Source organism: Maniola hyperantus, chromosome Z (assembly GCF_902806685.2).
Source record: "Maniola hyperantus chromosome Z, iAphHyp1.2, whole genome shotgun sequence".
Classification (NCBI taxonomy): Eukaryota; Metazoa; Arthropoda; class Insecta; order Lepidoptera; family Nymphalidae; genus Maniola; species Maniola hyperantus.
The window spans coordinates 8,904,518-8,929,423 of NC_048564.1; the positions used below are offsets into that span (position 1 = coordinate 8,904,518).

Below are 24,906 nucleotides of genomic sequence, written 5' to 3' on the forward strand. Positions count from 1 at the left end.
ATGGTTCATCTGTTTAACCGTTTTTGACTAAAGTTGGTACACATACCACTTGCATCTCAAGAAAGGACAGAGAGGACTTTTATCCCGGAAAATAAAAGTTCCCATGGGATTCTTAAAAAACCTACATCCACGCGGTCGAAGTCGCAGGCATCATCTGGGCATTGGATACAGTGATAGCTTGCATGATTCATCCTGGAAATTGATTTTATCACTGAAAATCAAAGAATGCTACGGCATTTTTAAAAAACTTAATCCACGCGACGAAGTCACGAGCATCATTTAGTAATAGTTAATAATTGTTATGCAAGACTGCAAAGTTATTATTTTAGCGCGAGAATTTGTATCAAAAACAGAATCTGAGCGTTCAATAGATGCTTAGTGGTTGTCTTGTTTACTGTTTCTGATGCTCAGTTTAATTACCACTTTATTAACTAATTTGGGAAAAGTTGCTGAAATAAAACATAGCCAGTAAAATAAATGAAACTCATTTGTGTATTTTTTTACGTTTTTATAACAAGTATTAGTTCCAATAAAATTTTACAAGTTCTTTTTGTACAAGTAGAGGAGAAATCTCCGTATATTCAAACTTAAAGGCATGTCAGATATCGTGGCATATACTGTGGATAGTGCTTTAGAAGGTTAAGGGTTTCTTCACTAGCGAACGGGAGTGTCTCCCAACAAAATAACAAATCTGTCCATCCGTGCATCCAGCATCGACACGCGACCGTTAATTCTGAAGCGATAAAGTGGAGCAGGTACACTTCTTCACTTAGGTCCTTATCTTCTAAAATCTAAATTATATAAAATACTACACATAAATGAATGCTTTTTTGTTCTAGCAGATGGTGCTTAATCAGGGTTTCCTAAGAGCACTTTTAATAGCCCTCCGTCCTACCGATTTTGTTAAAGAACATAATATACCTATATCTGCCATGTTTATAATAGGTGCCTAGGTACCTAATAATAACCTAACGTTATAAATTATAATAGTTCAACGATTTTATAATAGAAAAAATCTCTGTATCTACGATTAATGTGGTGAAGCAAACGGTCAATTACTGAGATCTATCTATCCAGTTAACAAATTGTTGAAAGTTGCATCTAGTGTCACTGTGTATGTGGATTGGATACCTAAATGTATCAGAATTATGCTGCACTTAGTTGCAATGGCATAATTTTATAGGTCGTGCCATACTCATAAGATGTTAACAAATAATACCTAATAGACAGTGGCGTGCAGCTCATTGAGGCATAAACGCACTGCTTACCCTCATTGTAATAAGTCAATGCTTATTTTTTATTTTAACCTGCCGTAAAATAAGTTCATACCTAAATGCATACCCTGGCTTGAACTCCTGTGCACGCCACTGCTAATAGATACTATATTAAGTACCTATACAACCTGAAATAAACGATTTTACAATGATTTTTATTACAATTAACACGATTTCAAAATATTATTTCCGAATATGTTCTACTAGAATCTAGAAGTCCGCTACTTCATTCGCGTGGATGTAGGTTGCGAAAATCCCGCGGGAACTTTTATAAAAAGTAGCTTAATTTTAGCTATCTCTGTTCCAAACTTCAGCTGAATGGGTTCTGTCATTGCAGCGTGAAGGCGTGAAGGAGTAACAAACAATTAAACTTTCACATCTTAGTCAACGTATATACCTAAATATAAAGGAATCGCCGAAATGTACATACGTGTATAACTTCCAAACGACTGCACAAAATTGAATAACTATTTTTTTTTTGTTCGTTATTGTCACGACAAGGTTTGCAAGCATTTTTATTATTAGGTTTTATCTTAGTAAGTAATCAAACCATTTTATTAAGTGGGTAAGTAGGTACCTAGGTACTCATTATTATTTCTAAACATTGTAAAATTAATTGTAATCTGCGTTAGTCTGTGCGTCGCAATCACTTAATGTGCTATACAATGACTATACACATTTCTTACATTTCACGAGAAAGATTTATTTACTTATCTCGTCAAATGTAAGAAATGTAACATGAGATTTAAGTGTATCGATCTATAGAATCCGTAAGTCCATCACCGGGCGATCATTCGGATAAAGCTATGTTAATATTATATCTAACTTATTAGATATCCCTATTTAGGTCACTTGGCCCTATTTAGGTAGGTGTTTTAAATACCAAGTTATTTGTTAAGGTGTTTATAATTTGTGCCTGAACAATGTGCGTAGGGACATCTTAGACACTTGAATATGTACCTAAAATAAATATACCTGCTTAGTAGGCAAGTATGCCTAATGGAAAGAACTTTATGAATTTTTCTGAGGAGAGCTCCTGAAAGCTGGCGGTAATTTCTTTACGTACGGTATTTATTCATGACGTATTTATTTGCCTTAAAACAATAACAACATGGTTAACTTAATATTATATAAAACTATTAACATTTACTTAGAATATAACATTTCATGCAACATAACAAGCTTTACAGTCACTTATACTTAGTCGCGGTGATGCTCGTCTAGTCACACATAATTAGGCCGAGCTACCTCCTCCAATTACGATAGGCTACGGAACCTTTTAGTCTTAATATTGAATTGAGCAGTTAGCAGACGTACGGAAGGACAGATTAACTACAACCCTGTAGTAACTACTGAACCCTAATTAATAAATAATGAAATTTTTGTTCATCTTCTAGGGCGTATAAGTTTAAAAGCTTTACGTTCTTAAAAGTCTTCACAAATTGTATAACTTATCATAGTCTATGCTTTCTTTCAATTTAAAAGATGAATGTCCATTTTATTACCTCTTATCACTATAAATTATATATAATAAATATAAAACCAAAATAGCTACTGTCATAAAACAATGAACATTTTTTTAAATTTTGTTTTCTAAAAATTATTTATTTTTGCTCTAAATAATAAATTATCTACATGCATAATCAATTCCTGCAACTGCAACTAAACGGTTGTCCAATTATAAGAATTATTTATATTATGTATAATAATATTTTTTATAATTATTTTTTATATTATAATAATATTTCGGTCATTTTAGATATGACTTGAATTTATCATTAGATAAGTATATATATTATAACAATAATAATAATAATAGTGAGCAAAGGAGAATAAAAACATTCGTAAAATAATATAATCATGTATAAAAATCAACAATAAAATACAGTCACATCATGTATGTACATGTTATTTTGTACACTTTAGTGACAATTCATCATTGTCGTAAGCATAATAATGTACTCTCATCGTACCCATTTTAGATTATTCTAATTTTATACCTATATAATTTTATATGACAAATGACCTGCACCTAGGTGGCAACAGGTGATGGTACCGCTGTCGGCGTTCCAAACAGGTCAAGAGCTCGTGATCTCGTCTCCTGCGAATCTACTATAATTGTTTATATTATTGAATTAACCTCATATTCGCATACATACTTATCGCTTAACTTATTATTATATAGGTAGGTTTCTGAAGTTAGAATTTGTAGTGTAGTTTTCCAAAGACTTCCAATTGAGCCCTATTGAAACTTTCTTCAAGTATTCAACTTTGTTCGATAGTCATTATATTTAAGTAAAACTTTATGAAGACCTAATTAAAATGGGTACAAGAAACCGATGGCACTTAATACGGTACCTATGTATGCATTTCATTAATTACGTCATAAAATGACTAAAGAACTATGTTAATTTATGCCGTGACTTACAGACTATTTCGTTTTATTAACCTAATCACATCAATTTAGAACATTTGTTGTGTGGTAGTGATAGAGGCGCGGCCCGCGGCTTGACGCTTGAGTCCATGAAACAAGAAGTTCGCGGCGGCCTTGATGGGCGCGACTAGCGGCGCACGCGCAGCGGGCTCCCATTGTCAGACGTTGCCGCTGCCCGGGAACCGCGGCGGCGGCAGCGGCGGCGGCGGCCGGCCCGCCTCGCCCGCACCCGACGACGGCTCCGACACTGTCGCACCGAACAAAAAATCAAACAAACGATACCACTCGTCCACCTGCCCCATTACAACATAATCTAACTGTAATCTGTATATGACCTTATCTGACTATCTGTCTGGTCACGCTAAAACTTCTGAACGGATTTGAACGCAACTTTGTATACATACTTATAGCTAATAAATACTCCGGATCAATATATTCTGTGATAGTTTTTATCCCGGAAAACAAAAGGATTCGTTCAGGATTGGGAATGATAATAATTTTTGTCAATGTTACTACACAACTCAGTCAAATCTTATACGATTTTGACAATTTTTCTTATAAGTAAATGAAATGTTGTTCGTTGGTAAGCGCATTACTTAAACGACTAGACCGATTTGGCTATTTTTTGTTTTAAAATGTTTGTATTACTTAGTCCGAATTTTGTTTTTATGGAAAGAAAAAATGGGAAATTTCCCGGATCATGTTCAGGGTGAACTGAACGTCCTTGTTCAATGCAATACTATTTTTGTATGAACTCAATACCGTAACTTACAATTGTAACGATGAATAGGTATGCGCTGATATTTTCTTATTTGTTTTGTTTATGGTCACCCATCAAGGAAAAGTTATCATGATAAAAATGGGGAGAATAGGGAATAAATTACCTGTGAAATTACGCAAAGGTAATTTATTTTATAAACAAGATACAAAGAAATATATTTGATTAACTTTCGACATTTAAATTTAAATTATATACCATGGAAGTAGGAAGTACCCAGTTTATGTTACATAGGTACCTACATAAAAATTTAAATTAGTAAATTTCATCAACATCATCATGAGCAACCCATCACTGGCTCACTACAGAGCACGGGTGTCCTCTCAGAGTAAAAAGGACTTTTTTGGAGAACTCTCAGGCATGCAGATTTCCTCACGATGTTTTTCTTCACCATTAAAGCAAGTGATTTTTAATTACTTAAAACGCACATAACTCAGAAAAGTTAGAGATGCTTGCCCGGGATCGAACTACCGACTTCCGATTAGGAGGCGGACGTCACAATAACTAGGCTATCACAGCTTTAGGAACTTTAAAAGCATTTATTTTATTACTTTCTATTATTATATATTTTATTATTTACAAATTCAGATTTAAGATCCAAACACACTTACGATGTGCTGCGTGATGCAATGCGATGCAGCAGCGCCTTGCTCCACACAAACTCATATTATTTAAAGTTTAAACTATATTTGCCGCGCCGTGTCGCGCGCGCGCGTGTAGCTACAGCTCAAGTGCGTTGAGACCTTTAAGTTATATTCGGTAGAACAAATCTGAAACTAATTATCTGACCTATCAATGTTCTCCTATGATGTAGGGTGCCCCTGAATGTAGGGACGCCACTTGACTAAAATTAGTATTAATTATTTGTGAATTTGAACTAGGTAATTATGTGAAAATTCAGAAGTTATAAGGCTCTACAGACGAACGGTCGAACGGGCAAATGCAAATTCACCCAAGTCGACTCGGGACCTAGCTTCACTTGGTCAATAATTGAAAAAAAAATGCTGACTCAACAGAAGGAAGCAAAGAAACAAATATTTAATAGATTGTAATAATTGGTATGTGATTTCTCTTTGCATACATTTTGCAGTTATTTTTAACAATCGTGGTACCTACGTAGGTTTTTTAACCTAAGATTTTTGCGGTGTTACCACTAAATTGTCGGTATATAGTGGCTTATGTGAAGTAAGGAGCGTATGTAGTCGAAAGTGCTAAAAGTGATGTAACACCTTTAAAAAATATATTTGTAATTAGTGATTTTAGGCATACCGTTTGACTGAGACGGTCATGGGTTGGTACTTGAACCAGCTGCGCGGTACGGGATGGTGACATTTGACGTTTAAGGGCCGTACCTATAGGTAGATAATAATAATTTATGCTAGGTACTTATAGTGCAGGCTCCAAACGGCTATTCATTTGCAAAGCAGACCGCAAACTGTTTAGTGATTTGTATACATAAGGATGTATAATGACTCGCGCGTGTGCATGGTGCGTTGCCATTTCATATTCTACCTGTGCTAGATTTTATTTATAACGCACTTTCTGCGCTGGGTACCTAATGTGCTTTTGACAAGGCACCTATTTCAAGATTTGGAAAATGTTTTACTTTTCTAATTTCCAAACAAATAACAGCGGATAATTTCACCATAAATTGATAATACTTACCAATAGTTTTAAAAATATTTAAACCATACCAACTCTTTCTCGGCACACGATAATAAGTAGATCTATCCACTTTTTAACCGACATCAAAAAAAGGAGGAGGTTCTCAATTCGTCGGAATCGACGTTGCCCAGTGAGTTGCTCTCGCCCTTCCACACCGCGCAGCTGCGTGTGAGGAACCATCTCAATAAACAATAGTATGCCTGAATTTACATAGTAGGGTGGTAGGTCGATGGGTAGGTACGATGACGATACAACGATTATACATTAAGGCCAAAAGCAACAGGGTATTTGACTGTACTATACTTCCAAAAAGTACATAACATAACTTGTAAATATTTAAAATATAAGTTAATAGAGAGGAATTATAGATACCTACCAGATTCATTAAGAGATGATGAAGAAATATTCTTATGCAAATTATAAATCGGCGTCGGAAAGCTACCTAAATGAATGATTCAAATTTTTTTCTGGAGTTTGATTGAATGAAATCAAAAGTTTAGTCAAACACCCTATTTCGGTATGAAGCTTACGTGAGTCGTGTTTCTCGTCAACGGGCGCCGGCGGCGGCGGCGGCGGCAGCTGCTGCTCCAGCGCGTTCACGCAATTCATCATGCTTCCATAGAGCCGGCTGTCGCGGAAACTGTCCCTGGACACATACCCACCGATCATCACGCGCAGGCGCAACAGACATAGCGGGGCCCTGCTTTCATTTGTACTGAGAGTCCTCAGAAAATTACACAACACGTGTACACTTGGGGAGAGCTAACTACTGTGCACAACTCCCCGACTGCATCTGGAGGCCTTTGATGTTTTACCAGTCCCTTAATTATAATGTAATCATGTATAATACATCTACACAATGTAATCATAATAAAATTACGATTAATTAGGTAGATATGTTGTGGTATATTGACGATACAAAAGCACTTGTAAAAGTTTATTTATGCAAAAAAATATTCTGCTCTATAATTTTAATACGTACCTATTCATGCACGTTCCTTATATACCCCAAATAAACATTAATTTCTAATAGTTCTAGGCACATCGTGTTCGTAACTAATTTCAATAAATAAATCTATTTTAGGTATTCATAAACGTTCTTGGTGTTGTACCTACATTTCTTCAAGTTTTTTTAAACTAATTACCTAGGCATGCGCTTGACTGCAATCACACCAAATAGTAGACGATGATATAGCCTAAGATGGAGTGCGCCTGCCTAGAAGGTCTATAATTTACACTTCTTTTAAAGGTAAATTAGGTATAAACAAAAAATATTAAATTGTTATAAAATGTCGGTTTGGTATCCAAATTCAAAATAAACATTGGATCGTATAGTAGTGCTTTGCGTGCTTGAAATGCGGCAATAATGAGGATTTTGTGAGATGTGATTGTGGTACACATGTTAATTTACATGTGATATTATGGGAGACGACAAAATGTGCTTATAAAACAGTAAGTAATTTAAAATATAAAATGTCTGTCATCATAATCATCTCTTACCTCCCATTCGAGTTGCGGAAGAGGGCCAAAATCTCTTCAAAGGTCTTGTTTTTGGTTTCAGGAACTTTTTTATACGTAAATATCCAAAAAATTGCAAGGAATACGCTAAAAGGCAGGAATGTATAGTTTTCCAATAGAGCCTGCAAATAAAACATTTTTTTACATTAACAAATTCATCAATGTGTTAATTTGAAACTGTTATGTAACTATAAGAATTACACATTATAAATTAAAGTCGGCTGCCACGCTGAGCCACACCACGGATTTTTATACTTCTTCTATGGAAAGAGGGATTAAGTATCTATAATTTATAAAAAAAAATGCAAAAAATAAGCTACCAGTATGATGATAATAATTGTGAGTTATGTAGGAAAAAATCGTCCTAACTGAGAGCTTCCATGGCGTGCGCTACCTGCATTGTTAAAGTGACACGAAAACAATGTCTAGTGGAATAGTTCCTCTCCCGTGCGAAGCCGGGGCCGGTTGCTAGTGAAATATAAATGTGAAAAGAAAGTAAATCACCTTCATACTAGGAAAGCCGATTCCAACCACGAAGTTGGCGAGCCAATTGACTAGCACAGCGATGGCCATGGCGCTCGGGCGCGGCCCCTGCGAGAACAGCTCGGCGGTGATCAGCCAGGGGATGGAGCCGGGCCCCACCGCGAAGAATACCACGAAGCTCAGCGTCGACACCACCGACAGGTAGCTCATCCAGTCAATCATTTCCTGCACGTAGCCGAAAAACTCCTATCAGGGGATAGCGATGGTGTTCTTTCCCGTGCCCGACCGGTTTCGAAATAAATTACAAACATAAATGCCATCACACACTGGTCAGTTTGCGTACGTCTGTCGATCATTATTTATTTTGATGCCGTGAACCAATAAGAGCAATGGTTATTGTTGTAATGCACTCATAGCTTTTGTCTACATAGTGCTGTAATAGCAGAGTGAAGTAACTTCCTCTTATATCTTGGCTGTACTGCATATGCTTTAGTGATAATATGTGCTTTCTGCTTTTGAGCAGTGTTGTTTTGTGGAAATCCTCGTTTTATATAACGCGTGCGCAAGAGCTCCTCGTGCATCTATCGCGTTCGAATGACTTGTCTCGTGTAGTGAATAAAAATCGTGTCGGGTGCTATGTGAGTGATGTACCTAACATTTATATTTGAGAATTTATTTCTTTTGATTTTATACGCTTTCCTACTAAGAGTCCGGGTTCGGAGACAGGAAAGGCGAAAGTTAGGGGGGAGGGGCATCTAGCACTAAGCAAAAGCAAATAAAATGTGATTTTGTGGGTGGAATGATAAGATGAGATAACGTAATAACTTGGACCTACTACGGAATGGGTGTGTTTCTGAATTATTAAAATAAATTTTATGTAAAATAATGTAAGTAGGTAGGTATAACAAAAATATTACTTTTTATTACAAATAAATTAATTGAATAGGGAAGAAAGCATTTGAAATTCGGATTATGCAACATAGTTAAGTAAGCGCTAATGAATTAAACAAGAATTTGTGAATGCTTAGGCTGCGATTACACCTGTATGTTTTACTCATGTATGTAGCTTACGTGGTTAACTTACGACTTTACTAATGTAAACACTCTTATAAATACATTTTCATCAGTAAAGTTGTAAATTAATTACGTAAGCTATTCCGTGAGTAAAACTTACATGTATAATTGCGGCCCTAGGCATAGAGCTTATGATAAAGCGTGCTAAAGCAAAATTATGTGACATTCCTTTAAACATTACTACCTACACATTGGCATCGTGAGTCGGAGTAAATATAAGTCAACTCAGGAAACCAACGTAAATGACAAGCACTTTCTTACGAATACGGGCTATCTGGGCTCGTTAATTCAGCAATTTTTTTATTTTTTTTAAAGAATATTAGCCATGTTAAATGACTAATATTCCCCTTTCCTCTCCAACTAAGCGTCAGGCTTGTGCTAGGAGTAGGTACGACAATACTGCAACGGGCGGGGTTTGAACCTTCGACCTTTCGGTTTTCAGTCCTTTACCCGTTGAGCTATTGAGGCTCAAAAATTATAAGAAAGCACTGACCATAATAGTCATTGTTTTTTTTATCAAGAGATGCTCAGAGTAATAATAATAATTTATCAATAACTCGAAAAGTAGATAAAGTGCGATCTATTATAGCTTAATTAACTTTTAGATCATGTCCATATTATATTAAAATTTTGCGAATTTACTATTCACAGAGACGGTTGAACATTCCTAATAAATACATCTTCTTATTAAAATATTTTTTCAATTACAAGTGACAATTTTAATAACGTTAACTGCATACGATATTATTTAATTAAAACGAAATAAGTAGATAATTAGTTCCATTAAAAAAACCATCTGCTTGAATTGCAATCCAAGGTCAATTGATTAGGTACCTACTTGTTATGTTATTTACTTATTATTATTTAATTATTCGAAGGAATTATCAAGTATCCAGTTTGAACAATATAATATTATTGTTGTATCCAGATTCCAGTTCGAAATAAAATAAGTATATCAATAATATTGATATATTCTATCAATTTATCACTTTAAAAATTGCAAGAGAACAATTACTGTGTAGCGTTAATTATTTTTGTAAAAGATAAACTTACCAAGGTATAGGTTGGCTATTCTGATTTAGTTGAGAAATCAGAATAGGTATGAATTTTGCCGCCCGCCCAAATTCTTTTGATGTTTAATTCCTTTTGACTTTTTATTTTCCGATCAAATGATAATTAATAAGACACACCTTTATGAGAAAAGAGATCGTGATGAAAATCGAGAAGATAAACATTCCGCCGAGGCCGTAAAGATGTAGAGTGCGACGTCCGGTGCGATCCATGAGAGGCAGTGACACCAGGGTCATGCCCACCATGATGGCGCCGATTCCCATTGTAGCAAACTTCGCTGACTCATCCGTTAAACCCGATGACGTAAAAAGCGACGTAGAATAGTAGAAAACCTAAAATACGAACAGCTTATTACAACATTTCGTTTTATTTGTAGGGTAGTCGGACTAATAGAAGAACAAATATAAGCGGAATTTTTCCCAACTCTCATATGAACTGAATATCATCGGGTGGATAGGTAATTATATTTTATAATTTTTATAGTGTTTTTACCTACACTTGAAGGAAATTTCTAAATAATTTTAAATACACATCAAAAATTGCGAACCGGCAGGAATCGAACCCGCGTCTCCTGGGATCGCGCCCGACGCTCTGACCACTAAGCTACAGCCCGCTTACTGCCAGTGACGAAATTTGTGATGTGTATGTAATTTGTGGTGTGTTTGTAAAATTATTTAGGGATAGGTAATTGATTGATTAGTAATTTTTTTCTATATATAACTATAGCCTAGTTAGAATAGCAAATATTATGAAAAAGTGCCTCCCACCCTGATTGTGACCGATACATTCCTAATTGTGATCAAAATCCGCCCTATTTATGAATTAAGAAAATTAAATGGCAAAATATCTAAATCATTTTTTTACTATTTCAGCATGATTTCAAATGTAAATGCGAAAGTGTATATGTCTGTCTGTCTGCTAGCTTTTCACGGCCTAACAGTTTAATTGAGTTGGATGAAATTTGGTACAGAGTTCGCTTATATCTCGGGGACGGACATAAGCTACTTTTTATCGCGGAAAATCAAAGAGTTCCCACGATATTCCATAAAGCCCATCCGCTTAAACAATTTATATGAAATTTGGTAAAGCTTACGTCCCGGAAATTGACATTGGCAACTTTTTATCTCGAAAAACCAAAGAGTTCGACCATGGAGTTTTTAAAAACTTAAATCCACGCGGATGAAGTCGCAGACATCATCTTGTGATAATAATATATGTAGTCTTTACATTATTCAAAGAGAATCATCATCATCATCATTAACCTATGTCCACTGCTGGACATAGGTCTCTTGTAGGGACTTCCACACGCCACGGTCTTGCGCCGCCTGAATCCAGCGGCTCCCTGCGACTCGTCTGATATCGTCCGTCCACCTAGTGAGGAGTCTTCCAACGCTGCGTCTTCTGGTGCGAGGTCGCCATTCCAGCAACTTGGGACTCCAACGTCTATCGGGTTTCTGAACTATGTGCCCTGCCTATTGCCACTTCAGCTTCGCAACCCGTTGAGCTATGAGACAGACAGACAAACAGACAACAAAGTGATCCTATAAGGGTTCCGTTTTTCCTTTTGAGGTACGGAACCCTAAAAAGTGTTTTTGTGTAATAAATCTCTGTTCAAGTATTGGTTTATATGGATATAATGCGGTAAGAAAAAACCCACAACATCAATTAAAAAACCATATACACAAACTATAATATTCAAATTAATTTTAGTGGGTTGGGTTAATTCTGAACAGCTGCTCATAACCAAGATTTGAGCGTCCTCTACAAACCAGTAAATGACTCTATTTCTAAAAAACCTGATTGAAAAAACGCATTTTGGTTGATTTTCTAATTTAGATAATAATGTAGTTAACTGGAAAATATTTGCTTGGTGCTTATAGGGACTAATATAAACGGATCAAGCAGCAGATTACAAGCTTACGTATCGTAGTTAGTCCCTAATTCTTATAATCAAATAAAAACTGAGATGTGTGATCTATTAGGTGCCGGTCATCTACTGGTCCGCGCACACTACCTACTTTAAGACTAAAAACTGAGCAGTGCAATTCGAGCATCACACTACGCCTGCTAACTCAAGTACCTCTTCGACGGATAATAAATCAAATTAAGTAGGTAAGTAGTCATATTTATGATTCAGTTTATACTCTTAGTAGATCCTTAAATACTTACTGCATTGATTCCGCTTAGTTGCTGGGACAGTTGCATGACGACACCGATAAGAAGCGGAGCTCGCAGCGTTGGTGAACAAAGCAGTTCCCACATGGATATTGAGGCCTCGGCTTGTTGCGCGCGCTCTTCTGCTCGCATCTCCTCTATATCTTCCTCGACCTTGTTGAAATAATTAATCATTAACAGTGGTCGATGGACGTTGGAGTTCAAGGTGCTGCATGGCGACTCACTGTAAAACAGAGTAAACTACTAATGAAAGTACACTAATGAAATTGTACGCCAATTTTTGTCTTCCAACTTGACATCGAAAATTACAAATGCGTTGACAATAATAAAAAAACCGGCCAAGTGCGAGTCAGGCTCGCGCAACGAGGGTTCCGTACTACACTCGTATTTTTTCGTCATTTTGCACGATAATTTAAAAACTATGATGCATAAAAATAAGTAAAAATCTGTTTTAGAATGCACAGGAGAAGCCCTTTTATATGATACCCCACTTGATATAGTTATCTTACGTCGAAAATGGGAGATACTAATTATTAGTTTACGACACAATTTAATTGTTTTTGTGTGATGTAACCACAAATTCACGGTTTTCAGATTTTTCCCCTAATGCCAGCTATAATACCCACCTACCCGCCTCTACTTGACTCCAGTTCAACGGGAAGTACCCTATAGATTTCTTGACAGACTGACAGACAGACAATAAAGTGATCCTATAAGGGTTCCGTTTTTCCTGTTGAGTTACGGAACCCTAAAAACTACAAAAATACTATTTTAGCTATAGGTAGGTAATTCTATGTCCTAATGGTCAGGACTGCCTTTCTAGATTTAGTTTTCATATAAGTAGGTACTCTTTGCTACCAAGGACGAATTCCAAAATGGCGTTTTAATACGAAATGTAATAGGTAAGTTTAGTAAGTACTTGATTGCTGGCACGTAACCTCCTGAGCGCTCGTCTTGCTTCCTCCTCCCACTGGCGCGTTATTAACAAATAGCGTGGCGATTCAGGGCATGCCGGTAACAGTAGCAGCTGTAAGATTGCAGGGCAAATTGCCAAACCTAGAAGGATATGAAAAAAAAATTACGCGGCAAATTGAAAGCCATCTTTCAAATAATATCAACTAGCTGATGCCCGCGACTTCGTATTCGTGGATTTAAGCTTTAAAAATCCCATGGGAACTCTTTCCGGGATAAAAAGTAGCCTATGTCACACTCCAGGTCTTAAACTATAGCAATGCAAAAAATCACGTCGATCCGTTGCTCCCTTGCGACGTGATTGAAGGACAAACCAACAAATCAACAAACAAACACACTTTCGCATTTATAATAAGGGTTCTGATTATAGAGTAAATAAGTAGTAAGTACTTTGGGTGTGGGTGGGGGTACCTTGATATCTGTAGCTCCTCCCTAAAAATTTCATCTCGATCGGCAAATGGTCGGTATATAGGTATATATATGGAAATAATTACAACTACATTACTAGCCTATTTTTTTAAATATTCATTATTCGCTTAGTTAAAACGATTGAACAAGAAGACAAATTTACCTTGAAATTGTTTGATAAAAATATGGTTCAATCATATTGTTACAAATAACTTGAAAGTTTCGAAGCTTGGAGTACCTACCTGCGTGTTTATGTTTTTGAGACAAATACCTACCTCATTGCTTACATCACTTTTAGCGTAGGTACCTTTTTTTTGCCTCGCTGGAAGCTTCGGGGCGGGGTTGTTTACGTTTCGTCGAATAGCAAAGAATGTTCGATCGGTGGTGGGGAAACTGTATATAAAGCGGTGCCTCAGACCGGCCCGATTCCCAACGTCATCCTAAGCCGTGGTCCGAGCCTCACAGGAGGCGCCCTTAGGAGGACGTTGCCCCCCGACCTCTCGAATTATTTCTTCGAGCCCTAGGGCTCACCCCCAGGCGGAGCTTCGCGCTCGCCAACCCCCCCGGTGACGCTGTAGCGGCCAATAGGGCCTACGCAGCATAGTCAATCCGAAACAACAAAACCGGCCCGACGAAGTTCAGTTCAGTACGATTGAATTCTAAGAGCGATCGAAGTGAGTGACAAGTAAGAGTGATCCTAAGTGTTTCTTGTATTCAGTACAAGTGTTTAGTGCTATTATTAAGTGTTTGTGGACAGTGTGTAAATAAACGTTCTTGTTCGGAAACTGGCATTTCAATACGAACCCCTAGCTCGTAACAATATTATCCAATAACCAAGAATTTTATCCCAATAGCTACGTTTTTTTGAATATTGTAAGTAAAACATACCAAGTAAAATGGGCCATCCTTCATCAGTGCCAAAGATTTGTTCGATGCCCAGGACTTGTGAAAGCAGCAACCCAACGGTGACGGCGAGTTGGTTGACAGTGCCCAGTCCGCCGCGCAAGTTCAGTGGTGCTATCTCCGAAATGTACATTGGTACAAGCGAAGTGTTAAGACCTACGTATCAATCAATATTATTATTCACAACTAGCTGCCCCGGCGAACTTCGTACCGCCTAACAGTCGATTCTTTTTCAGGCATTTTTTTAATTTTTTCTCTCCGTAAGAACTGTCCTCGTACTTCAAGGAATATTATAAAAAAAGAAATAGCGAAATCGGTTCAGCTGTTCTTGAGATTTGCGATCAGCAACACATTTAGCGATTCATTTTTATATATACTTAGAGATATAAGATATATTATATAAATCTTAATATAGATACCAATGCAATCCCAAATACACACTTTAATTTTTTTTGTCTGTTAATGTTTGAACCGGGCTATTCTTAACTAAACTGCAACCTTAAATATAATACGTTACCGCAGTTAACGCCTATAATGAATCTGCCGAAGAAGAGCATTTCGTAACAATGTGATATCTTGGTAAAGCCCATAAGACTTGCGCCGCTGATGCCGAGAATGTTGTTGAGCAAAAGACCTCCTTTCCTGATAACAATTAAAAATGTTGCTAGATCCCATTAACCATTCGGTAATTCACTGCCTGCTCGACTTTGCAGTCCATTTTGCAAAATGCTTGAAACTTGCGACATGATTTATTAAACACAAAAGAAGAGTGCCACGAATCTCAGTGGCTATGTAAGTAATTTAGTTGTAGACCAACAAATAAACCTGTCATCGTCATCATCATCATCAACCGATAGATGTCCATTGCTGGACATAGGACACGCCACGGTCTTGCGCCGCCTGAATCCAGCGGCTCCCTGTGACTCATCTGATGCCGTCCGTCCACATAGTGGGGGGTTTTCTAACGCTGCGTCTTCCGGTGCGAGGTCACCAGTCCAGCACCTTGAGACCTCAACGTCTATCGGGTTTCTGAACTGCCCTGCCTATTGCCACTTCAGCTTCGCAACCCGTTGAGATATGTCAGTTAAGTTCTCAGAAATTAGTGTACAATTAAATAATACAGTCATTGAGATATGAAAATTTTTATATTTTGTACGCGCGCCCTATATGCTTGCCTATCAATTGTTGTTACTAAATTTATTAACATTTTAATTTTTTTAATAAATCTCAAAACAAGCTTTATTTAATTATTGTGCGAATCATACCCGCGTGGAATGGTACAAGAATGCTGAGTGCGTTTCCGCGCTGGATAGCGTAGCTGATTGTTTGCGAAAAAAATGAGCCAGCCCTTACGTCACCAGACAGGATCTTATTCGCGGCGAAATATCTCGTAAAATAAGTAGTTTTTTTTAAAGGATAATAATCATTGCACTTGTAATTTGTGGTTCATTTACTGTTATACAGACGTCTTTTTAAAGTTATAAAAGAACTAACGGTGGAAGCTTCCTCTATCTTTTACGTCAAAATAGAATATGAGGTAAACAATATTTATAGCTAGCGACTAAAACACAATTTTCTGATTTCTCGAACACTGTCCGACATCTCAATCTGTCATGTCAATCAAAAATATAAAATCGCATCAATTACGGTCAAGCACGTAAATGCTTGACTCAAGCATCAAGCAAACATTATAAATGATCACCATGCTTGGCTCAAGCAAAAATCTACGTGCTTGCCATCAAGCCGCTTTAAGACCGTCTCGGAAGCCCATCGACAGTAGTAACTTCACCTACCTGCCAAATCTGTTCGCAATCATTCCTCCGGAGAAACCGCCCAGCATGCCTCCAATCGCAAAGATGCTGACTGCTATTGAATATAGCTTGTTTACAGTATCTTCGTGGATGTCCTTTCCGTAGCGATCTTTGTATACGTCTTTCATGAAGTTTTCGATATTCTGCACGTACAATTACAGTTTAAAAAAAATTCAATGCTAAATAAAACAGTGTTTTATGTTACTCAGAACATTTTAAAATCTGTTGCTGTTACTTTTGAGGGTTCCATACCCAAAGGGTGCCAACGGGACCCTATTACTAAGACTGCTGTCCATCCATCCGTCCGTCCGTCTGTCTGTCTGTCAGTGACTTGGATCTCGTGAACCAATTTAGGTAGAGAGTTGAAATTTTTACAGAACATGTATTTCTATTGCAGCTATAACAACAAATAAGTAAAAAAACCAGAATTGCTGCCATAAAAATTATGAAGTGTTATTTCTTGCACGATATTACGGAAGCTTTCGTGTTGACCGATTTTTACAATATAAAAGAAAAGGTGACAACAAAAGTTTTAAATACTGTCTAACGTATAGTCCGTAAGATGACCCCTCACGCGCCATTTTAACTCTAGGGGTTAACTGTCATGTCAAAAGTACGGTTCACCGGGTTCGCCTTTAAAATAAGGACTAAAACGCGGAGCGAGACCAATAATTAATCTATGGACTAAAACCTTACTAAAATCGTACCTTTGACATGAAAGACAAAGTTAAATAGTGCGTGAGGAGTTAAATTTTACGCATTTTAAAACAGTGTTTTGTAGTAGCATCGAAAACGTTAAGTTTAAACGTAATTATGTAAAGCCATGATAAAATATACATACAAAGATAATAATTATATGCTCATATATAAAATTAAAATAAAATATATAATAGTCTATCGCTATGTCACCGCGTTATTGATGGCACATAATTGACGCGAGAGACGCTTCGAAAGTTCATCTTGGCTGTAAAAGGACGCAAGATAGTCCATCATGATAATGCAAGCCCTTAAATCTCCCAAAAAAAAATAGGACCCAGAAAAGATTTTACATGCGACCATTCGAGTAGAAGACAGTAGGTACAGAGCCTGTGAGGGTCTAATCTTCGTTATTTTATCAAAACTGAAAGTTTTTCTGCTTATTGTTCCCAACATAGGGAGTAGCAACTATGAAGTTTCGATCATGGTGGCTTTAGCAGATAACAGGTAACAAAGGTGTAAAAAATGTAACGTCAAAGTTTAAAGTGTAATTTTTTATATTTCCTTTCGAAAAGTAATAGAAATCACATCTTGAATTGCCAGACACACGTAAAGTTTAATAAATAATTGTTAATATCTTCATTCGTGTTGGAAAATCTGCTATTCGAATAAAAAATCTCTAAAGGCATAACTAATAAAAATACTTTAATCTAATTTTAATTATTAGATATTTATTAGTATTTTATATTATTTAAACTTATGTATTTTTAAAACTTTCAGTGTCACTTACTTAGTAGAAAAATGCCAATTACAAAAATTATATATCAGCGCTCTTAGCGCAAAAGAATTGCCTAACAGTCTTTTGGCAGTAGAGGCTACATTGAGACTATAAAAATATCCCTCGCTTTTCAAGTAAATTGCACTATAAAGCGCAAAGTTTTATTAAGTAGTAAGCCTGATATAGAAAACCTTATGAAACCTAACTTCCAACGGATTGTAAGGCACGCATAATTGATGAATGCACCATAAGCCATTAAGTCATTTCTTTTTGGGTTTCCTCTGAATTAAATTAATTAAATTTTGATCGAATTTTATTTGATTATTCAAAGATCCATACCCATAATGATTTTTCTTAAACTCTATAGTAGTACTACAAATATGATATAAATAATTAATTTTCAGTACGCGCAGGTACGAGATTTATTGCAGCTACGATGGCGTAGCACATGCTACGTTTTTGTAGCTGCAATGAATCTCGTACTGAAGCTTATTATGAGTTCAAAAGTTTTTTGATCTATTTGTGTTATAAGCCAGGTCCACACCAGTAAAGAAATGCGTAGTGCGTTGCATCCATTTATTTTCTGTATCTCATTAGTGTGTCGATAAAGAGTAGGTACTACAGCTTTCAGAAAAGAATACGAAACCACGCCAATTCCCCCTCAGAAAATTGACTTCACGCAAAGTGACTGTATTTACTTAAAAGTTAAAAATAAAAAAAATAAAAAAAAAAGATTTCGATGAATTGAGAACCTCCTCCTTGTTTTGAAGTCGGTTAAAAATAATAGAAAACACAGACGGAAGTAGGATACAAAAGGTGGCCTTGTAGCTTGTAAGCGATTTCTACCAGGCAACCGTAAAAATAGGAACATACAAAGAAAAATAGGCTGCATGTGATGTTTAATTATAATTTACATAGATTCGAGTAACTAGTATAAATAAAACATTAAATAATATATAATAGATATTTATAAAATAAACTAAAATATACCTATACACTATAATTATAAAGAGAAAACTTAATAAAATAAAACATAATAATTGTCGTCTTCGACTTGTAAGATAATGATAATGTAGTTGTAAGAAAATTGTAAAATAATTAATTAGTGAAAAAATTATGAAGCTCACCCTGCCAGGAGCGTTGATGACACCAGTGTTGTAGCCGAACTGCAACATTCCAAGCACCGCGGCCAAGATGGCGTACGACAAGAAGAATGTAAGACCCTGAAATCAATATAAGTCTAAAGGGGTCACAATTTTTGGTAGTTAACAAAACAACAAGCTTAGCATTATCTAGGACTTTATAATTTCGTTGAATAGACTAATATGTTGACCGAGGTAACCTCAGAGGTAGGTTACCTCGGTCAACATAGTAGTGTGTACCCGTGTACTCTGTAAGACGGGATGACAGGTCCTTAAAAAATGATAGCATCCTCGCCTCACAAAACCATGGTTTCTACGCCATAAGGCACAAATATAAAATTATTTTCTAATTTTCATGTTTCCACCTCTTTGCTTTTGTTTTCTTGATTTTGGTCATGCCTCTACGATTAATTATTTTTGGGGGCAGTCGTGGTACTCTGGTAAATTCGTAAGTATTTTTATTCGTATTTTTTCTGAATTGAGGCCGTTCTGCTCTATGTCCGTGCATAGTGTTGATGAAAGTTCCTGAAAAATCCTGGAGTGCCTTTTAAAAATATTTTTTTTTGTTTGGTTGACAACTTTTTTACCAGCCCACCAAAAGGCCTAAGATTTTGACCGTGTCAGTTTTGAGATCATGAAAGATAAGTTATGAGGGCCGTTGGAAAAAAAACTTCACGTGAGCGAGTTCGACTCGCACTTGACCGGTTCTTGATAGCGTCTTTAAAGTAAAGGAAATTGATGTGTGGAGAATTTTTTTTTTGTTCGGTGGCGATAATATTTCACTGGCAAACTCAAGCCCAAGGCTATGAACATTTTTGCCTCGGGATCATTACTTTAACCTAACCGTAGGATACCCTAGTTCATTTTTCACAACCAACAGCTAACTCTCTCTATATTTTTTGACTTACAAGTTTTGACACAAAAAGTTTGGCGAAAAAGTTCTACACAAAAATGATTGAGGACAGATTAGTCTGTTAGTACCGCGGAACAATAAATACTAATATGCTCGGCTGATTCCTAGTTCCACGGTTACCACTACGATTAGGTACGTTACGAGTTTAAGAAATTTCATAGGAAACATGAAATTCATAGGGAATCACTGTAGACTTACAAAATCCAGAATTGAGAAAAGGCTGCCAAGGCTCATTGAGAGATCTTACCTGCTCAAGCAACCTAAGCTTTCGCCTCTGCGAGTGTTCTTCAAGCCTGTCCACGTATTCCCGTAGTTCTTCGATCTCTTCTTTTACCTGCTGCACCGTATCCAGCTCCTGCTTGATGGCAACCATGTCTCGTTTCACCTGCGTACGTACAAACCTAGCTTTGCTTAAATTACTCCAAACATGTTTTCCTAAACATACATCGGCGTAGTGATTCAGATACGAGTATTTCGATACTCGAATCTAAATCACCTACGATCGATAGGAATTATTTTTAATACTAGTGCGAAGGCGTAGGTCAATTCCATTTCCATCGCGCTAGCTACGTAGTTTACTTGTACGCTACAAATAATGTCCAACAAAATATTACTGCATATTTATAGTGTGTATATAATCTGTGTCTATTGCGGAGCTTCAGAGTGTATGATTTTATATCTATTGGTTACCGTAATTAGTCAATATCAAATTAGTTAGTAGTATGACTTTCATATAGTGTTAAACAATTTCTGTCATGTACTAACTAGTTACATAACTAACTACTCTGATATGGAATAGGCCATCTAATCAGAAATCTCTTCCATATCACCTATTGTACTATTGCTTTAAATTGTAAGTAGAGTTTCATTGTTTCTTTTTGGGGCATACCTAGATCATGCAAAAAATATTGAGACGAAACATTAGCTCTTCGAAAGCATACTTAGATTTTACAACACTGCTCCATCTTTCATCACATCAAAATTGGTCCACGAAATCATAGCTTGACGCGAAATTTGCAAAAGTGAAGCCGAGCCAAAGATAGCTCATAAAATGTATGATTATTGAGTCTTTGATTTATGAAACTTACACAAGACTATCGTCTATCTAATGCTTATGCTAAAATTGTAGTAATAAATTGAAGTGTTTTCGGTGAATACTGACCTCGGAGACCTCACTTTGGCATGACTCGACGCTCTTCGTGAGTTCTTGCAGTTGGGAGCGGATCTCGCAGAGCGCGACCGTCGTTTCCAGTTGTCGGTCGCCCCGCTGCAGGTCGTCCAGCTTGGCGGAAAGATTCATACTCATCACGCCCACCTGTCTCTGAAGGCTGCCGATAAAATGACATCATTTCCTAAGTATATTAAACTTTACTTTTATTAAAAATAAATAGCATAATTTACATCAATATCTATATTATAAAGAAGTAAAGTTTGTGAGTTTGTTTGTAGGAAGTAATCTCTGGAACTTTTGAACCAATTTTGAAAAATCTTTCATCAGTATAAAGCTACATTATTTCTGACTGACATAGGCTGTAATTTATTTTCGATAAACCTTTCAAGTGCGAGTCAGACTCGCACACGAAGGGTTCCGTACCATCGTACAAGGAACACCTGACACTTTCATGCAGAACACTAAAAGTTAATGACAGCAGTCTGTCTATATTGTAGGTCAACGGGAAGTACCCTATAGGTTTCCTAGATAGACACGACAGACAGACGGACAGATGGACAGACAGACAGACAGATGGACAGACAGACAGACAACAAAATGATTCTATAAGGGTTCTTTCTTGTTTTTGAGGTACGGAACGATAAAACTTAAAAGATCCTTACGAAAATTGTATTAAGCTACCCGTGCGAAGCTGGGGGTGGTTGCTAGTTTATTTTAATAAAAATAGCGAGAAAACGAGCTGGCGGGTCACCTGATGTTAAGTTATTACCGCCGCCCATGAACATTTGCAGTACCAGAGGAACCACCAATGCGTTGCCGGCCTTTCAGGAATTTGTTGGTACGCCCCTTGAATAACCCCATGTTGTAATCTAATGGGAACACCGCCGAAGGGAGTTGATTCCACAGTGCATGTGCGTGGAAAAAACGATCTGGCACAACGGGCGGTAGAAGTGCACCAGGCACCCAGGTGGTGAGGATGAATTGCTTACGGTGGCGTGCGGTGCGCTTTTAGAAAAAGGAGGGTGGTATGAGGTCAAACAACTCTTCAGAGCACTCCCCTTTAGAACACGCAAAGAGCTACGCTTCCGTCTCTGCGGTGCTCCAGGCTTTCCAACAAGCCGGTTAGTTTGGGATCGTCCACAAGTCGAATTCCCACGGGATTTTTAAAAAACCTAATTCCACGCGGACGAAGTCGCGGGCATCAGCTAGTCTATTATAAGTATTCATCTCTTAGCTTTTACTAAGGTACCTATATTAACTGATGTTAATATATATACCTTAATACTATCACCTATAGTCCGCGACAAGTCGAGATGCCAATCGGGGTGGAACGCCCCGCACGGCGCACACCCGCATAGCCCCCGCGCTAACTCAGTGCGGGCGAGCGTGGGTGACGTGTAGGTGTGCGGGGGGTTCCCCAGCCGTACTAAGGTATTATGATTTTGTCGGCAGTAAACAAAATACTGTTATCAGTTATAGGTACTACCACTTTGTCAATTTGAAAAATAAATAGTAAATAGTCTATATATATATATATATAAATTAAATTAAATATATAAAAGGAAAAGGTGACTGACTGACTGACTGATCTATCAACGCACAGCTCGAACTACTGGACGGATCGCGCTGAAATTCGGCATGCAGATAGCTATTATGACGTAGACGTCCGCTAAGAAAGGATTTTTCAAAATTCAACCCCTACTGGGGTAAAATAGGGGTTTGAAGTTTGTATGAAAGTCTGTCAGTTTTGAAGTTAGAATCGCGAAATTTTGCAATTTACCCTTATCTATATATATAAAAGGAAAAGGTGACTGACTGACTGACTGATCTATCAACACATCAACACACAGCTCAAACTACTGGACGGATCGCGCTGAAATACGGCATGCAGATAGCTATTATAACGTAGGCGTCTGCTAAGAAAGGATTCTTCAAAATGCAAACCCTGAAGGGGTAAAATAGGGGTTTGAAGTTTGTATGAAAGTCTGTCAGTTTTGAAGTTTCTATAAAGAAGCTTTGTACCTAGTTAATACTTTTGCAATTAGCAGTAGGTATGACATATTTTATTAAGCTCATTTATGTTAATATATTCTCATAGTTAAAGATCAACCTAAGGGTGTAAAATAGGGGTTTAAAATTTGTGAAGTCCACGTGGACGAAGTCGTGGGCATAAGCTAGTCATAATATAAAATAGTTCCTTGGTCAGCAATAAGGTAGACATTGGTTGACACGAAAATAATATTTATAAGCTACAATGTTTATTGGTCTACATTTTATTCATGGTCAGCTAACAATTTAAGATGAGCTTTATTATATTTTATTGATGTGTGGTTTTACTGAAAAAGCGGTATTGTTAGATTAAAGTACCTACCTAGGCGGTATTACGTATAAAAATAGGTTAGGTTAGAACAGCTATCACAAAATGCCACACTCGAATTGCACACATTTGTTGCTGTACAAATAAACTTAATTAGCTTTAATTTTAATTAGTTAATCAAAAATTAATTTAATTTTTACAGCTTTCCAACATCTAAGTCACAATTTGATTCTTTATTACTAAGATCTGCTATCTGCAGCAATCTTAGTAGGTACTAGGTAGCAGTGGCGTGCACAGGAGTTCAAGCCAGGGTATGCATTTAGGGATGAACTTGTTTTACGGCAGATTATAATGAAAAAGTAAGCATTATCATTCTTACAATGAGGGTAAGCAGTGCGTTTATGCTTCTATGAGCTGCACGCCACTGCTAGGTAGGTAATATTGCTGCAGATATACTTATGACTAACTAACTAATAAACTGTAACTGTAAAACCAGTTTTAGAGCTACCCAATATCCCTCAATCAAATTTATTATTGTTGCTGGTTATAAGGTAGTTAAGTCTCAATTTACAATATTTGCTGACAGAAAATATGTTGGAGTTGACCAAAACCTCAATATTTACCTGACCTCTTAAATTAAAGCCTTTATAAATTATTATTGTTTTAAAGTCTCTAAAGTCCGGTTAGTAGATACTTAACGTGTTTATATAGATTTAATATTATTTTTGTTCCGTAACTTATTGTTCTAGTTGAAACAACTGTTAGGTTTGCTAATGATGACTAATATTTTACACCAACTAAGAGTAAATAAAGCATGTGCCGGGATTAGGTACGAACAGTCTCTAGTATTTGCCATTTGAACCTCTTTTGCTCTTGGTTTCTAGAAGTCTATGAATTCAAAAATCATGTCGAGATATATTCAAAATATGCAACAATAAATTTAGTAAGTTTGGCCTGGTTTGGCTACCCAAGAACCATTACACAACTAAGTATATTTTATTGGATGGTATTGTTTTCCGGGATAAAAACTATCCTTAGTATATTAAATTAAGTCAGTGTTTTAACTATACGTCTGCCGAGTTGTGTTCAAATCCGTGCAGTAGTTTTAGCATGAAGCGCGCACCGAGAGACTAAAACTAATTGTTTATCGAAGGACTAAAATAAAAATTTCTTTTTTGGCTGTTAATAGTGCGCTTGTTCCGATTAAAATTTCAATTGTAATACAGAAATCATCCGGTTATAGTAATTTTACTTAACTGGATATATATGTATTTTATTCTTGATCTAAGAGAAATAATATAAAATTAAAGGCGACCACATCAT

At 36.8% G+C, this 24,906-nt stretch overlaps 1 protein-coding gene across 6 annotated transcripts in view; it reads right to left on the reverse strand.

Annotated features, from left to right (window-relative positions):
- Window positions 1-469: 469 nt before the first annotated feature.
- Window positions 470-24,906, reverse strand: part of Glut1 (Glucose transporter 1) — a 38,074-nt gene continuing 13,637 nt past the window's right edge. For 5 of the 6 annotated variants that reach the window (XM_069508618.1, XM_069508615.1, XM_069508617.1 and 2 more), the window contains 14 exons: window positions 21,258-21,423; window positions 20,343-20,480; window positions 19,168-19,263; window positions 16,549-16,709; window positions 15,273-15,397; window positions 14,741-14,911; window positions 13,392-13,528; window positions 12,467-12,625; window positions 10,417-10,629; window positions 8,174-8,398; window positions 7,652-7,791; window positions 6,682-6,797; window positions 5,756-5,838; window positions 470-3,955 (listed from right to left, as the gene is read on the reverse strand). In XM_069508618.1, the coding sequence (XP_069364719.1) occupies window positions 3,836-3,955; window positions 5,756-5,838; window positions 6,682-6,797; window positions 7,652-7,791; window positions 8,174-8,398; window positions 10,417-10,629; window positions 12,467-12,625; window positions 13,392-13,528; window positions 14,741-14,911; window positions 15,273-15,397; window positions 16,549-16,709; window positions 19,168-19,263; window positions 20,343-20,480; window positions 21,258-21,401 (2,028 nt within the window). In that variant the 5' untranslated portion in view covers window positions 21,402-21,423 and the 3' untranslated portion in view covers window positions 470-3,835. The remainder of the gene's footprint in view (window positions 3,956-5,755; window positions 5,839-6,681; window positions 6,798-7,651; window positions 7,792-8,173; window positions 8,399-10,416; window positions 10,630-12,466; window positions 12,626-13,391; window positions 13,529-14,740; window positions 14,912-15,272; window positions 15,398-16,548; window positions 16,710-19,167; window positions 19,264-20,342; window positions 20,481-21,257; window positions 21,424-24,906) is intronic. The other variant, XM_034983517.2, reaches the window with a different exon arrangement.